Source organism: Stomoxys calcitrans, chromosome 4, assembly GCF_963082655.1.
Source record: "Stomoxys calcitrans chromosome 4, idStoCalc2.1, whole genome shotgun sequence".
NCBI classification, from domain to species: domain Eukaryota; kingdom Metazoa; phylum Arthropoda; class Insecta; order Diptera; family Muscidae; genus Stomoxys; species Stomoxys calcitrans.
In genome coordinates, this window is record NC_081555.1 from 162,072,436 (window position 1) to 162,086,734 (window position 14,299).

The 14,299-nt window shown below is 36.4% G+C and overlaps 2 protein-coding genes across 2 annotated transcripts; one reads left to right on the top strand and one right to left on the bottom strand.

Annotated features, from left to right (window-relative positions):
• Nucleotides 1-7,024: 7,024 nt before the first annotated feature.
• On the top strand, nucleotides 7,025-8,947 carry LOC106087824 (splicing factor ESS-2 homolog). The gene is made up of 2 exons (XM_013253000.2): nucleotides 7,025-7,484; nucleotides 7,538-8,947. Exons 1-2 carry the CDS (start codon nucleotides 7,157-7,159, stop codon nucleotides 8,746-8,748), a joined length of 1,539 nt encoding a protein of 512 aa, XP_013108454.1. The 5' UTR covers nucleotides 7,025-7,156; the 3' UTR covers nucleotides 8,749-8,947.
• Nucleotides 8,948-11,495: 2,548 nt separating this feature from the next.
• On the bottom strand, nucleotides 11,496-12,554 carry LOC106087829 (sepiapterin reductase). Its single transcript, XM_059368376.1, has one exon. The coding sequence runs from the start codon at nucleotides 12,502-12,504 to the stop codon at nucleotides 11,710-11,712; it is 795 nt and encodes a 264-aa protein (XP_059224359.1). The 5' UTR covers nucleotides 12,505-12,554; the 3' UTR covers nucleotides 11,496-11,709.
• Between the last annotated feature and the right edge of the window lie 1,745 nt (nucleotides 12,555-14,299).

Below are 14,299 nucleotides of genomic sequence, written 5' to 3' on the forward strand. Positions count from 1 at the left end.
ATATTTTTTTGACTTTATAAGTCAACATTCCGAGAAAATGCATTTTCTATCTTCATAGGAAAAATTTTTATTTTTTTATATTTTCTTAACATACAAATAACTATTTATGGTGTTTTTTTTGTTTTTAATTTTTTACTTAATTTTTCAATTTTTCCAATTCCTTTCGTTCCACCCTTATCACCAACTTAGTTCATTTTCATGCACACTTATCATCAACGTGTTTTAATAAAACTCAACGATGGATGAGATGCACAGACGGGTTTGAGTTTTGATTCATTGGAAATTATAGGCATAATTACAATTTGTGTACAAAACTAATTTTTCTCCATCTCTCTCCAACATCGAATGGCTGGTGGCAAGTAACCAACCAGTTCAAAGGAATTCCAACCAAGCATACATCGATTTAAGTAGTTGCAAGCGATGTGAGGAGGGAATGTAAAAAATAGGAAATACATTTTTGGCAAATGGGAATGTTTTTTACACAGTGCATTCGGTAAAAAATGTTTTTAAAAATCTAACTTTGTTGAAAATTTCCAATGAAATTCCAAATTACCATAAAACTTCCGACTAAACTTTTTATGTACCTAATTTTTATTTCGTGAAACATTTTTTATGAAATTCAAAGCAAGGTTCAAAAATTCAAAAATTTAATGTTGCCCGAATTTTTACAAAATTTTCCAGAATTTTCCGATTTCAGCGAAATTTTTTCGCGATTACGTTTTTGGAAAGGCCACAGTGGCGCGGAGCTTAGCATGTGCCCTTATGACACCGAACGTCTGGGTTCAAATCCCGGTGTGAACATCAGAAAAAATTTTCAGCGGTGATTATCCCCTTACTGACGCTGTTTACATTTTTTACAAGTGGTGTCGCACTACGGCACGCCGTTCGGACTCGGCTGTAAAAAGGATGGCACTTACCATTGAGCATAACTTTAATCAGACTGCACTCATTGATATGAGAGAAGTATCCCCTGTTTCTTAATGGAATTTTTATGAAAAATATAGTAGCTGAGTACTTGTTTAGTTAATAAATTTTGAAGCAAATATCCTTACTGATTTTATTCATCTCTCATCACTTATGAAAACATTTTAGTAAAATTATTATTTTGTCATTAAGATTTTTGTAGTTTTGAAAGGATTGGAACTCTGAGTTTCGATATGTGCAATGTTCATCGTCATCACAAAAAGCTCAACTGAGAGCTACCGGGTGGAATGCTCCGCTGTCAAGGACTTTAAGCTGTATCGATTAGAGAGTCTCAGTGAGAGGCGGGCCAATAACAATATTAGTCGGTAAGCATGATACAACTAAGAGGTGGGGTCATTGGCACAACAACAAAAATCTACCCCCAACGAAGCAACCTTGAGTGGTAAATGACGTAAATTTAAAAGTCAAAGAGGTTTTAGAAATAAACGTTGTTTTACAACTTATCTTCTTCAAATGTGTTTTATATATGTATTGTATTTTCATCATTATAACACTGTTTTGTAGCTTATGTGTGGTATATCGGATCAAATAGAACATCTCTTTATGATTTTACAAAAATATCACAGCTGTGATATCAAGCCTTTGATATTTAGATTTACTGCAAAATCAAAACAAACAAAAAATTGTACTCAGCTGTTCGCATGACTTCACCTTATCAGTGCATCCTGGTCGGTTAGTATTATCTGTTATCGCATGATATCAATAACTTTCGAGTACAACTTTGCGCTGCGCTTCTATACTCTGGCCCATTATCTTGCCTGCACCCAAGATGTATTTATTTACTGGTAGTAGCAGTTGCACAACAACAAAATAGTGAAACTCCTAGTGTAATGGTTCTAACATGCGAGAATGAAGATAACAGCAAAGAGAATGCAAAAAAAATCTGATAATTTAATACCGTCAAACCTGGCCGGCTGTTAACAGTTGTACACGTGAGACCACCTTATTTAATCCGCCTTGGGTTCTTAGCTTTAATACACACACAACCAAAACTCGTTGACAGATAATACACTTCGCGAGAAAAAATTGTACTCAGCTGTTAACGGTACACTACCTGGTAATTATGTCATGCCTGCACCGGATAAGACTGAAATAAAACACGGCAAATGCAAATCATCCCACAAACATCTCATTAAGGAACAGCTGGGAATTTTTCTTACATCACATTCAAGTCTTAGCCCAATGACAGGGGACCTTCATAACGACACCATTTAGTTTGATTGGTTCCAGAACTCACAAATGTAGCCAGCATTATAATGGTGGTCAGGTTAAAGTTCTCTACGAAGAGGTGTCGCTCAGCGGCACAACGTTCGGATACATTTGTATTTTACCAATTGTAGAAGTGTTTCACAGGACTCGAAATACTTATAAATATGGGAATCAATAGTAATGTATGAATCACCTCTGAAAAATTTATACGTTTGTTTCAAAATGTTCAATAAAAATCAAGTAAAGTTTGTATTAATGTTCCGTAAGTTTACAATCCTTTGAAATGCAGTGTATTTATAACACTGCCGGGCTACTTGAGCACAATAAAATAACTTTGTGTGTTTATTAATGTGTTTGATGACAAGGTTGAAACGCATCCATGCAATAAAATCAACATAAAAAAATGCATGGCTTCCATTTTTGATAGAGTATCCTTTCTCTGCTTTCAATGGTACCGTGGCGAAGGGGATCTATGTCAGGAACTCCGTTCTGCTCACAAAATCCTTATTCATATTGCCTCCTATGCTGTACCATAAACTGGTTCAAGCATGGTATTGTGTACCCGCTTAGGTGTCGGAGTGTGTTAGCCTCGAAAGCTGGGCCTTGAGATAGGAAATGTTTCAATACACCATCATCTTCCCCACATGCCCTGCACACACTGTCACCTGCTGCCCATACTCCACATAAATAAAAGATACTAAAAACCATGCTCAACTTTTTTCTGTTTCTTCTCAGTAATAGGCTAGTCTTCTCACGATCCGGATCCGTAACCTCTTCCATCATGTTAATGCAATCGCAACAACTCCTTGATTTTTCGAGTTTAACATTCGTGGGACTTTGGAAACTTGTAAAGCTTTATCTAGAGCTTGTTTTTCCATATATGTTGCATCCACAATGCACTTATAAGTTGAGGTCATGCGAACAGCTGAGTAAAATTTTTTTATTTTTGTTTTGATTTTGCAGTAAATCTAAATGTCATAAGGTTGAAAACACAGCTGTGGTTTGTTTTTCTAATTTCTAAAAAAGATGTTCTATTTGATCCGGTATTCCACACATAAGCAACAAAACAGTGTTCTCATGATGAAAATGATGATTTAGAAATTTACACACTGCAAATTATTTTATAATTTAGCTTAAGTTAAATAAGCGACACAGGCTCTTGCATAATTACTGAGTGCCTATGATGTTCCATATGTCAAGGCGAGTTATTGGCGCCTTTAAATAACCAATGGCCATAATGTTCTCGCGGCGATCGGTCCTTTGGAGCGAAACGAGCTTGCTAGGAGATAGACGAGGATCGCCACCTCCACATATGGACATGTGGCTACGACGACGACGACAACAGAGTGCACTTCTTTGAATCTGAGCTTTCACTAACTGAGCCATTTCAGGCTTGTTGAATATTTTGGGCCGCTTTAGAATAGTGGCGTTTGGTAACGCTACCATTCTAAAATGATTTATAGAGCCAAATAGAAACATTTTCTTCACCTTGAGCTATTTGAGTTTGCTAACAGTAGCCGGCTTTGATTTTCCAGCCAGATATAACGCAATCACACTATTAGGCTTGAACTCCATCACGAATAACTCTTGGCAGATAAATCAGGTGCTCTGATAGGGATGGTCCTCACTGCTCCGCCTATGCCAAGACATGTTCTCTATATCTGTTGTTGTAGCCACGTTCTCATGTGGAGGTGGCGATCCTCACCATGCTCCTCATTCCGTTCCAAAGGACCGATCGCCACGGGAACAGCGTGGACATTGGTTATTTTAAGTCGCCTATGACCCGCCTTGTCATATCGAGCATCGTAGGCACTCAGTATTTGTGCAAGAGCCGGTGCCGCCCGGTCTCTCACTGAGACTCTCCGCTCGATACCGCGGAGTGTCCGCGACTGCCGTTGCAGCTACTCCGTATGGAGCATTCCACTATCCGCAACATGGACGTGTCCGGTACCTCTCAGCTAAGCTTTTCGTAACAGCAATGGACATCAAACAGATCAGACTTCAATGTTCCAGCCTAAGTGGTGCTCCCAGCTATCTCGTGCCGGGTCTCTTCCAGTTGTACTTTTTCCCCACCATAGTCCACCAAACCACCAAGGCATAAGTGAGTATTGGTCTCATCACGCTTCTGTTGAGCCAGTGAACTATCATCAAACTCAGGACCCATTTCGAGCTTGCGGCCGTCTATATAGTGCTCAAAATCTGTGCGTTCCTGTATGTGGCACTTCCAAATTCAATTTCCTGCCCGACATCACTTCTTAGCAATTGACCTTGTCGAATAACGAAATCATTCTGTAAAGAAAATGTCGCTCCTCAAATTGGTCCACCTTCCTCTCAGTCTCTTTGGGTTTACATACAGATCCCCAGGTCTAGCCCAGTCGTATATCATCTCCAAGTCATTTTCAGTCTTTCAGTATTATAAAATCGTATGTGTAGCAGAGGGATTCATAACCCCCCTCAGTCAGGATCCGTACTAGACTATTTATGGTGGTCTCCGATAACAGTGGTGATGTTGTTGCCTTCCCTGGCGTGCCCCGTCCCTCTTCTCTCTTATCTTTATGTCATGGACCCTCAATTTATCCACCTATTCATTAGCATATGATATTGCTCTGAGGGCTAATTGTATCAGTCACCTACAGTGACCGTCAAAAGTGTTTCAACACCTGTGAAATTTTTGGCTTTTGTAAGATTATTGCAAGAATATACATATTGTAGAACATAAAATTTATAAAATATTATAAATTTGCAAGGATATTGAAAATACATACTTCCCCAGGGAAAAAGTTTATTATATATATAACTTCAATATTTTTACCGCAATCTTACAATAAACAAAATTTTAATGGTTGTTGACTCACTTTTGGTGCTCATAGTAGTTATTTATAGGCTTCAATAACTCGTCTTGTCATATCAAGTATCAGATGCCCTGAGTATTAAAGCCGGAGTCGGTCCCGGCAGACCCGTCACTGAGACACTGCACTAGATACCGCTGTTTGTCTGTGATTGCAGCTACTCTATAAACGGACCATTCTACTACCAGCAACCTGTGGACGCGTCCGATAGCTCTCAGCTGAGCTTCTCACACAAAACAGCCGAACAAGGATCGCCATTCTCACATGTAAGTAGCTACAGCAACAACAAAAAAGGTAAGCATGTCCGCCTGTGACGCCGAACGCCTGGGTTCAAATTCCAGCGTGAACATCAGAAAAATTTTCAGCGGTGGTTATTCCCCTAATAATGCTGGCAACATTTGTCAGGTATCCTGCCATGTTAAAACGTCTCTACTAAGTGGTGTCGCTATGCAGCCCGCCGTTCGGACTCGGCATAAAAAAGGAGGCCGGTTATCATTGAGCTTAAACTTTAATCGTACTGCACTCATTGATATGAGAGAAGAATCCCATGTTCCTTAGCGGAATATTCATGGGAAATTTAGTATTCATATATACACTGCAGTTTCACAGAAGGTTTATTGAACTTACCTTGAATTAATATTTGATTTATATTTGCACAATAACAGTTTGTTATCGATATGTTGAATTATTACAGTCTGAATAAATCGACCATTTTGGTATCGACCATTTTCCTTCACATGCCACTACTCATTATGGCTCTTTTAGATGGCACATCATGATCGTACTCATCGTATGTACGTGTTAATCAAAGCTTTTGCCAAGAATGCAAGGCGAAACAATTAAAGGTGGTCTCATTTGTACAACAATCACAAATCACTCGGTGCAATCCGCCATCTTTGTCATCAAGCTGATCAACATTTTGCCAACACCCACAAAGAAATTTGTGTGCATGTATGAATACGTGTGCGTACATGAGCAGAGAATATGCTAGAAAGAAGTTGACAATAAAGAGAATGCAAACAAAAATCTGTCATCGAAATACCGGCAAACCTGGCCGGCTGTTAACAGCTATTTGCGTGAGACCACCTTTTAAATCCACCTTGCCAAAATTGGTACATCGATTTTTTCTTTTATTTTATTTAATTTCCCATACCTATTTTGGACAGAACATGTTTTTTAAAATCTTTCATGTAATAATTACACATTTCTGCGTAAACGGTAGACGCCTGTCATCGAAAAAATCAAATGATTTTGATTTTTCAGCCACGACTGATGGTTATATGTGCATGTGACGCATACATCCATATTTTCAACAATACTATTACAATGACCATGCATCATGATGTGCCATGTAAACTGAGCATTACCGATGGAAAACTACCGATAATCGCAACATTCCATATTTCCGGTATTTCTAATAATAAATATTGATAGTATCGACACTATCGTTAATTTGCCATCACCTATATTTCAAACGAAAATGAGAAGTAAATATCAGGATATCGATTTATGTAAAAGCAATATCTATGCACAGACCACATAGATCCAAATTTAATAAAGCCAGTTGGAAGTCATGAGAAAAATCATTGAACTAAATTTTAGCCTAAACGGATGACAGTTCCGGCCTCTATGGGCGCAAAGTATCTTAAATGATAAATTCAGTGCCGGATTGGTTATTTTTGTTGAATTTTTCCAAAATAATTTAACTTTACCAATAATATCGAATGGAAAAAAATCAATCCATATTGAGACAAAAAATATATATCGACAGTATCGATAGTACCATGGATATTTCGCATTTTGTTAGGAAAATAAAATGGATCTTACATACCTTGTAAATTTCCCTGTCTGTTGATATAAACATGTCATATGAATTTATGTTACTGAAGGTTCTAACTGACCGTCTTTATCCTCCTTGTGCTTTCACTAGGGCAGATGTTTTTATCAGTGTAGATTTCGAACTTGGCATCACTGTTTATGTCAAATACATATGTTTTGCACAGCTGTAAGATTTCACAGAGAAATACGAAAATTGTGTTAAAGTTAGAATTACTTGTTTTCTTATTAATTTTGCCATTAAATAATGTACAAAGTCAAGTAAACCATAAAACAACATGACACCAACGAAAAGTACACCTTCACCTTCGACGACACCGGGCAGTCAGGCCCTGATAAACTTTAGGAAAACTCCTCAGGCTGTGGAAACGTTTAAGCGACCATCCGACATGGGAGTCATTAAACGAAAACCCAAACCTAAAATACTCACAGAAGAGAAATACATAGAGGAGATATCTAAAATTATACAAAGAGATTTCTTTCCGGATTTGGAGAAATTAAAAGCACAAAATGATTACTTAGATGCCATGGAACAAAAAGACTATGCACGCATGGAATCCATAAGGGCGAAATACAGTGGCAAGCAACACAGCGAAAGGAGTCGATGTAAGTATTAAGTTTTATAGCTATCACATGGTTAATAAGTTTTATGTTTATAGCAATGACTCCTGCCACTTTTGAGACACCCGCTAGTTTTGGGGAACAAACGCCTAGAACAAACAGTGCAGCAGACACACCAGGTGCACGTTCTGTCTGCTCGACTTCATCCCAAAAGTCCTGCTCATCAATAGCCGATAAACATTCTTTGGATTCTTTTCTACAGGCCTATACCAGCGAGGATAATGATAGTTTTCAGAAAATTGTAGACACCGCCGATGCCAAACTAAGACAGAAATTTTCCGTACTCTATAACGAAGAAAGAATATCTGCCGAAAAGTTACAACGAGCTTTAACCCTGCCTGGAATTGAAAAACAATTTGAACAACCAGATCCCTTGCGTGTTATAGAAACATGGAATTATACAAATAAAAATTCCATAATGTATACACCGGAGGGAGTGGAACTGACTGAAAAGGAAAAAATTGAGATGGCAAATCGTAAGCAGGTTATACATCACAATGCCACACGAATGCAAAATAATCCTTTCAAAGAAGAGGAAAAGGCCATACAGAAAACTAATTCCCAAATATCAACGGGCGATGATATCAACCAAAGTGGTCCCAACACAATGGATACTAATGCCTCATCAGGGCCACATATAAATCGTTTTGATTTATTAAAGACACCTTCCCCTAGACCAGGCGAAGCATTTTCTCCCCTCATGACTTGGGGTGAAATCGAAGGCACCCCTTTTCGTTTGGATGGTTCAGATACTCCAGTGCGCCCCAATGTGGGTCCTTCCTTTAAAATCAATGAAAATTCAAGACGTGAAACTATAGCCCTGGCTTTGGCCGAAAAAGTGGGTGAAAAAATGCGTGCCCAAAAGCAAAGGGCCAAGGAAACGGCACGCAATAACATATCTTCCCCCTTCATACGATCGAATATGGAACGTCTGGCCTCAATGTCGCCGGCAGCCAGAAATTTGGCAACTATGAAATTGGGTATACGTTCCACACCCAGCATGTTGACGCCATCACCCTTGAGAACGCCTAAAACGAAAACACCACTCAAGGCAGGCAGCAAGATGATGGTGAAAACAACACCGGATGTAGGAGTTAAGAAGTCAGTGGTGAAACCTTCCCCACGCAGCACAATGCCAAAGGCAGCATCGCAAGACATGGCGACAAATATCGGCGAAACGGGTGGAACATTGACAGATGATTTGCTACAGATACCAGTGAAAAGGGCGAGAGCAGCTGACTTCTTTTGAGTTTTGGTTTTTTTCTTCTTTTGTATTGAAAAGATAGTAAATGGTATTCGTATGCATATGTATAGTATACATGGAACGCAGTACTAAAGTACTAAACTAAAAAATAAAAATTGCGTCAGAATTGGATTTTCATAAAAAATTACCTGAAAATTGGTATTCAACAAATTTTTGTCGAAAATAAATTTACATTCATAGAAAATTTTGCCGACATTTTTATTTTCATAGAAAATTGTATTAGAATGTGACTTGCCATAGAATTTCACCAAATTTCTTCCTTCAGGAAAATTTTTTCAAATTTCGATTTTTATAGAAAATTTGGCGACATTTGATTTTCACAAAATTTTGTCAAAATTTTATTTTCATAGAAAATTTCAGCAAAATTTTTTTTTTTATGAAAAATTGCGTTTAAAATTTGTTTTTTAGTTTTCATAGAAAAGTTTTCAATATGAAAATTAATTTCATAGAAAATTTCATCAAAATGGATTTTTTATATAAAATTGAGTCGAAGTTCGATTTTCAAAATTAAATTTCGTGAAAATTTGATTGTCATAGAAAATTACTTCAAAATTTGATTTCAAGAATTTTTTTTCGAAATTGATTTTCATAGAAAATTTCCTCAAAATTCGATTTTTAAGAAAATTTTTTCCAAATTTGATTTTCTCCTACAATTTAAGAAAATTTTGTCGTAATTTAATTTTTATAGAGAAATTCGTCGAAACTTGATTTCAGGAAATTTTTTAGAAATGAAATTATAGAAAATTTCGTCAAAATTTGAATTTCTAGGAAAGCTCGCCAAAATTTTAATTCATAGTAATTATGTCGATATTTAATAAATTTTAGAAAATGTAGTCCAAAATTAATTTTTTGTAGAAAATTTCGCTAAAATTAAATTTGCATAGAGTATTTCGTCAAATATTGAATTTTAAAGAAAGTTTCGTCGAAATTTGATTTTCATAAAAAAATTTTGTTAATTCTTGACTTTCATAGAATATATTGTCAAAGTTTGATTTTCATAGAAAATTTCGTCGAAATTTAAATTTTAAAAATTTTCATTAAAAATCAATGTTTATCGAAAATTTTGATTTTTATTCGTTGAAATTTAATTTTCGTACAAAATTTCATTGAAATTTGATTTTCATAGAGAACTTTGTCCAAATTCGATGTTCACAGATAATATCGTCGAATTTTGAATTTTATGGTAAAATTCGTCAAATGTTAAATTTAATAGAAGAATTTTTATTCTCATGGAAAATCTCTTCAAAAATTGATCTCATTGAAAATTTTGTTGAAAGTTGATTTTTAAGGAAAATTTTTATCGACATTTGTTGTTGATGTTGTTGTTGAAAAAAAGTCTGTCATTACACAAAAACACATGCATTGGGAAAAAGTACAGCTAATAGACAGGGTTGTCGAGCGTGGTTAATGTGGTAATTGTATCAGAGATGCGTTTTCGCAATTAATACGATTCAAATACAACATACCAACGCGGGGCCCTTGAAACCATTACGCCTAATATGGTTGAAAAAGTCTTCTAACTAAAGACGAAACGCGTCGCATAGTGGTTTATGTGTATTGCTATCTTTGGATTTCCTTTTCCATTTGCAATCTTCGATCATTGAGCTCGTCTCGAAAGAGAAAATAAACAAAAATTGTAAAATTTAATGATCTTAGCCCTAACGGACAAAAAACTTCAAAAATTAAGAAATTTGATTTTTTAGAAATATTTTAGCAAAAATAAATTTTCGTAGAAAATTTTCTCCAAATTAATTTTTTATAGAAAATTTCGTCAACATTTGTTTTTTTAGAATATTAAGTCGAATTTGGATTTTCATGGAAAATTTTGCCCAAAATTTATATTCCTTTGCAGGATATTGTCTAGATGTAAACCATTTGGTTCAATGTTTTCGATTCAAAGAATAACATAGCAAAGAACTCTTAAAAGTAAGGCAAACTGCATGATGTTGCTAAAAAGCGTTTGAATGGCTACCCGTGTCCCGATTTCTGATTCACCATGAATAACATGCCTTTTAGCAACATCACACAGTTTGCCTTACATTTAAGAGCATGGAACAATATGGTTTATAGCCGGACAATATCCTGCAATGAAATCTCAATACGATTTTAAGACCAAAAAGAATGCGCAAACAGTCATTGATAAAAAAATCACAAATAACTTGGCGAAAGCATCAAAAAAATTATTCAATGCCCATCATCTCCATTGTTGTATCCACATTGCATGTTGAAGTAGCTACCCTCGTCAATCTCCTAAAGATGAGTAAACTCGTTCCGGTCCATAGGACCGATCGCTGCGGTAACGTGTTGGCCATTGGTTACTTAAATACATCAAAGCCGTAGGCAAGAGCCGGTGCTGCCCGACCTCTCGCTGAGACTTTCCACTCGATACCGTTGATTGTCCTCGGCTGCAGTTGCAGCTACTCCGTATACGAAGCATCCCACTATCCCCAACCTGAGGGCTCGTCCGATAGATCTCATCTGAGCTTCTCGTGATACATATGCTTACCTCACAGATCGGAGCTCAAAGTTCCAGGCTATGTGCTGTTCGTAGTTATCCCGTGCCGGGACCATCATCTGCGTATAAAGTGCAAATGACATTTACAAGTAATTCAAGCTTGCAAAACTTTTCTCTGCGTTGGCAGCTGACTCTGATAATAATGGAGTTGCCTAATGCATAACCTATTCGGTAGCTTAAAAGATGACTAAATGTGGATAATTAACAGAAGTGTACATACCGCATCTATGAAATGTTTTATTTATATATTGAATATGAAATAAATATTTAAGTACAAAAGAAAAAAACGAATTATAAAATACTGGGTATATAATTTGATGTACTGGAATGTAGCCATTTAATATGCAAAGTTTGCAGCTGCTTGTCTTTAAAAAATAAACTTAAAAATCAATGAAAGCACCATATAGCAGCAGCACCAATTTACCAGCCACCTAATCCCAATAATCAATATGAGCACCTGATTGGAATGTGCCTTCCTCCAACACAGACAAAAACTTGGCAGTTGTCTGATCTGTGGTAAGCATTGTTTTGGTTTCACGCTGCTTTCTAAAAGCCTCATGCAATTCACTATTCACTGTATCCTTTTGCACATAGACTGTCATGTCTGTGTCAATAGCACCAGGAGCATAATTGAGTACCAACGTTTCATTACCCTTCTCTTCCACGGCCAAAACATTGAAATACATTTCTCGCGCCGCCTTGCCAGAACAATAGAAACTCATAGAGGCAAATGGTTCAATGCCACATTTGGAACTTACATTTACCACCAATTTGGGCACTTGAGAGAACATTTTGAAGTACTCCACATTCAAGGATATGGTGGAGAAGACATTTGTGTGATAGTATTGAGTCCACATATCAGTATCCGATATATCCTTTGCTCGTTTGGATACATCACCCACTGTGCCGGCATTGTGTATAATGAAGGCCCTTTCAAAGTCACTTGCCTTGGTTTGACTTTGTTCTAGCGAGTCGTTTAACAACTTGTTGATGTCTTCAGCCTTTGCTGTTGACAAATCCACAGAGAAAACTTGCACTGTGACGTCGGAGCGTTTAGAGAGAATTTCGGATTGGGTTTTTTGCAAGGCCTCCAAATTGCGAGCCAACAAAACAATAACAGAACCGGCCTTTAACTTCAAAGAGACCTCAATGGCCATGCATTTTCCTATGCCTCGGGAAGCACCTGTGATCAGGAAGTGGGTTTTCTTGTTTAAATCTAAACCCATGTCTAATTGAATGTCCGAGGGGACTGGGATTTTCTAATTTACTGCAACTTGTTGACAAGTCTCACCTTTCACTTTTAGTGGTTTTTTTCGTAGTGGTGATGCCATATCGGAGTAACACCACTAAAAAATTTAAAATATGGGATTATAGGTTTATATTTTGACAGTCGATGATCATATCGATGACAGTTATCGATAACAAAAATAACCGCTGATTGCATTTTTAAACTTTGGCAATTGAAATAGAGATATTGCCAACGATTTTAAAATTAGACACAAATTAAAGTTTACAGCAATAAAGAAAATTCAGTAAAATTGCTAAATATGGCAGATAATGGTATTATGGTTATGTTAAACTGAGTCAGGGATTTTTTTATAATAAAAAAATATATTTTCTTTTATAAAGATGACATCAACTTTTCGTCAAAATTAAAAACAGAAACACCAGTATAGGCAGCATTTTTACAAAAGTTGATGTTGACAATATCGACTAATCTTCAACGACAAAATTTGCGACTTTTTCATAAAAATTAGAAGAAAAATTTTTTCGAAAATTAAGTTGACTTTTTTTTAAATCGCGAAAAGTTCAGATATTGTCTTAAAAACTAATTTCGAAGAATTTTTTTACGAAAATCAAATTTCGACGGAATATTCCAAAAAAAGAATAATAAATTTTTGATGAAAAAAAAATTTTGGAAAATGGCCTATGAAAATTATATTTTGAAGAAATCTTTAAAAAATATCAATTAATTAAACGAACTTTTCTGTGAAAATCAAATTTTAACGAAATTTTCTATTAAAATCATTTCTATGATTTCTTTGTTTGGCGTGAGGTCATATTTAAAAAATTTTTATTTAAAAACAATTTTAGTGGTACTCATTATTATACCCACCTCCGTAGGGTGGGGGTATATTCATTTAGTCATTTCGTTTGCAACACATCGAAATATCAATTTTCCGATCATATAAAGTATATATATTTCGGATCGTCGTAAAATTCTAAGACGATTTAACGATGTCCGTGTGTCTATCACTCTAGAGCCTTCAAAATTTAGATATTGAGCTGAAATTTAACACAGATGCGTTTTTTTGATGCACGCTGGTTAATTTCTTGAATTGAATATTCTTGAATATTTGGATATAGCTGCTACATAGACCGATCTCCCGGTAAAGCGTCTGAAGCCCTTTATTTATTATCCGACAGTGGGTTATTTTAAGCCTGCTGACATCTGACCTAAATATGGTTCAGATCGGACTATATTTAGATGTGTAGATATTGCTGCCATATAGACCGATCTGCCGATAAGGGGACTGAAGCCCATAAAAGATTTACTTTTTAATCCGATTTCGCTGGAATTTGGAACAGTGCGTAGCTTCTCAACATCCGACCCAAAAGGGGGTTAAGAAAGCGGTCGTACAAAGCTATCCGCTTGAAATTTTGCACCTAGACTTCTTATTTTTATAGATCGTTGGGAATTGAAAATGCGTCATATCGGTTCAGATTTGGATATATATCCCATATACAATGGTCCATTGTTTTAACTTCTTGAGTACTTAGAAACAGCAATTGTTGTCCGATTTGGCTGAAATTTTAAACATAGTTGTTGTTGTGTTCTATCTTTCGTCTGCTTGGTTCTGTTGAGTGTCAAGATCCAGGAACTCAGCGACTAAGATGGTGTGCGTCCATAGGGATCTGGGTCTGAGTCGAGTGGGTCTGGCTGGGCAGTTAAACAGGTGACGTGTGTCGTGTGGCCCTTGTCACAATTGGGACATACATCTTGCACGTCGGCATTAATCT

Bases quoted from the DNA above. Each gene is read 5' to 3' on its own strand.
- LOC106087829 (XM_059368376.1), bottom strand. From the start codon at position 12,504: ATGGGTTTAGATTTAAACAAGAAAACCCACTTCCTGATCACAGGTGCT.
- LOC106087824 (XM_013253000.2), top strand. From the start codon at position 7,157: ATGACACCAACGAAAAGTACACCTTCACCTTCGACGACACCGGGCAGT. The intron at 7,485-7,537 runs GTAAGTATTAAG...TTATGTTTATAG, and splicing joins ACACAGCGAAAGGAGTCGAT to CAATGACTCCTGCCACTTTT.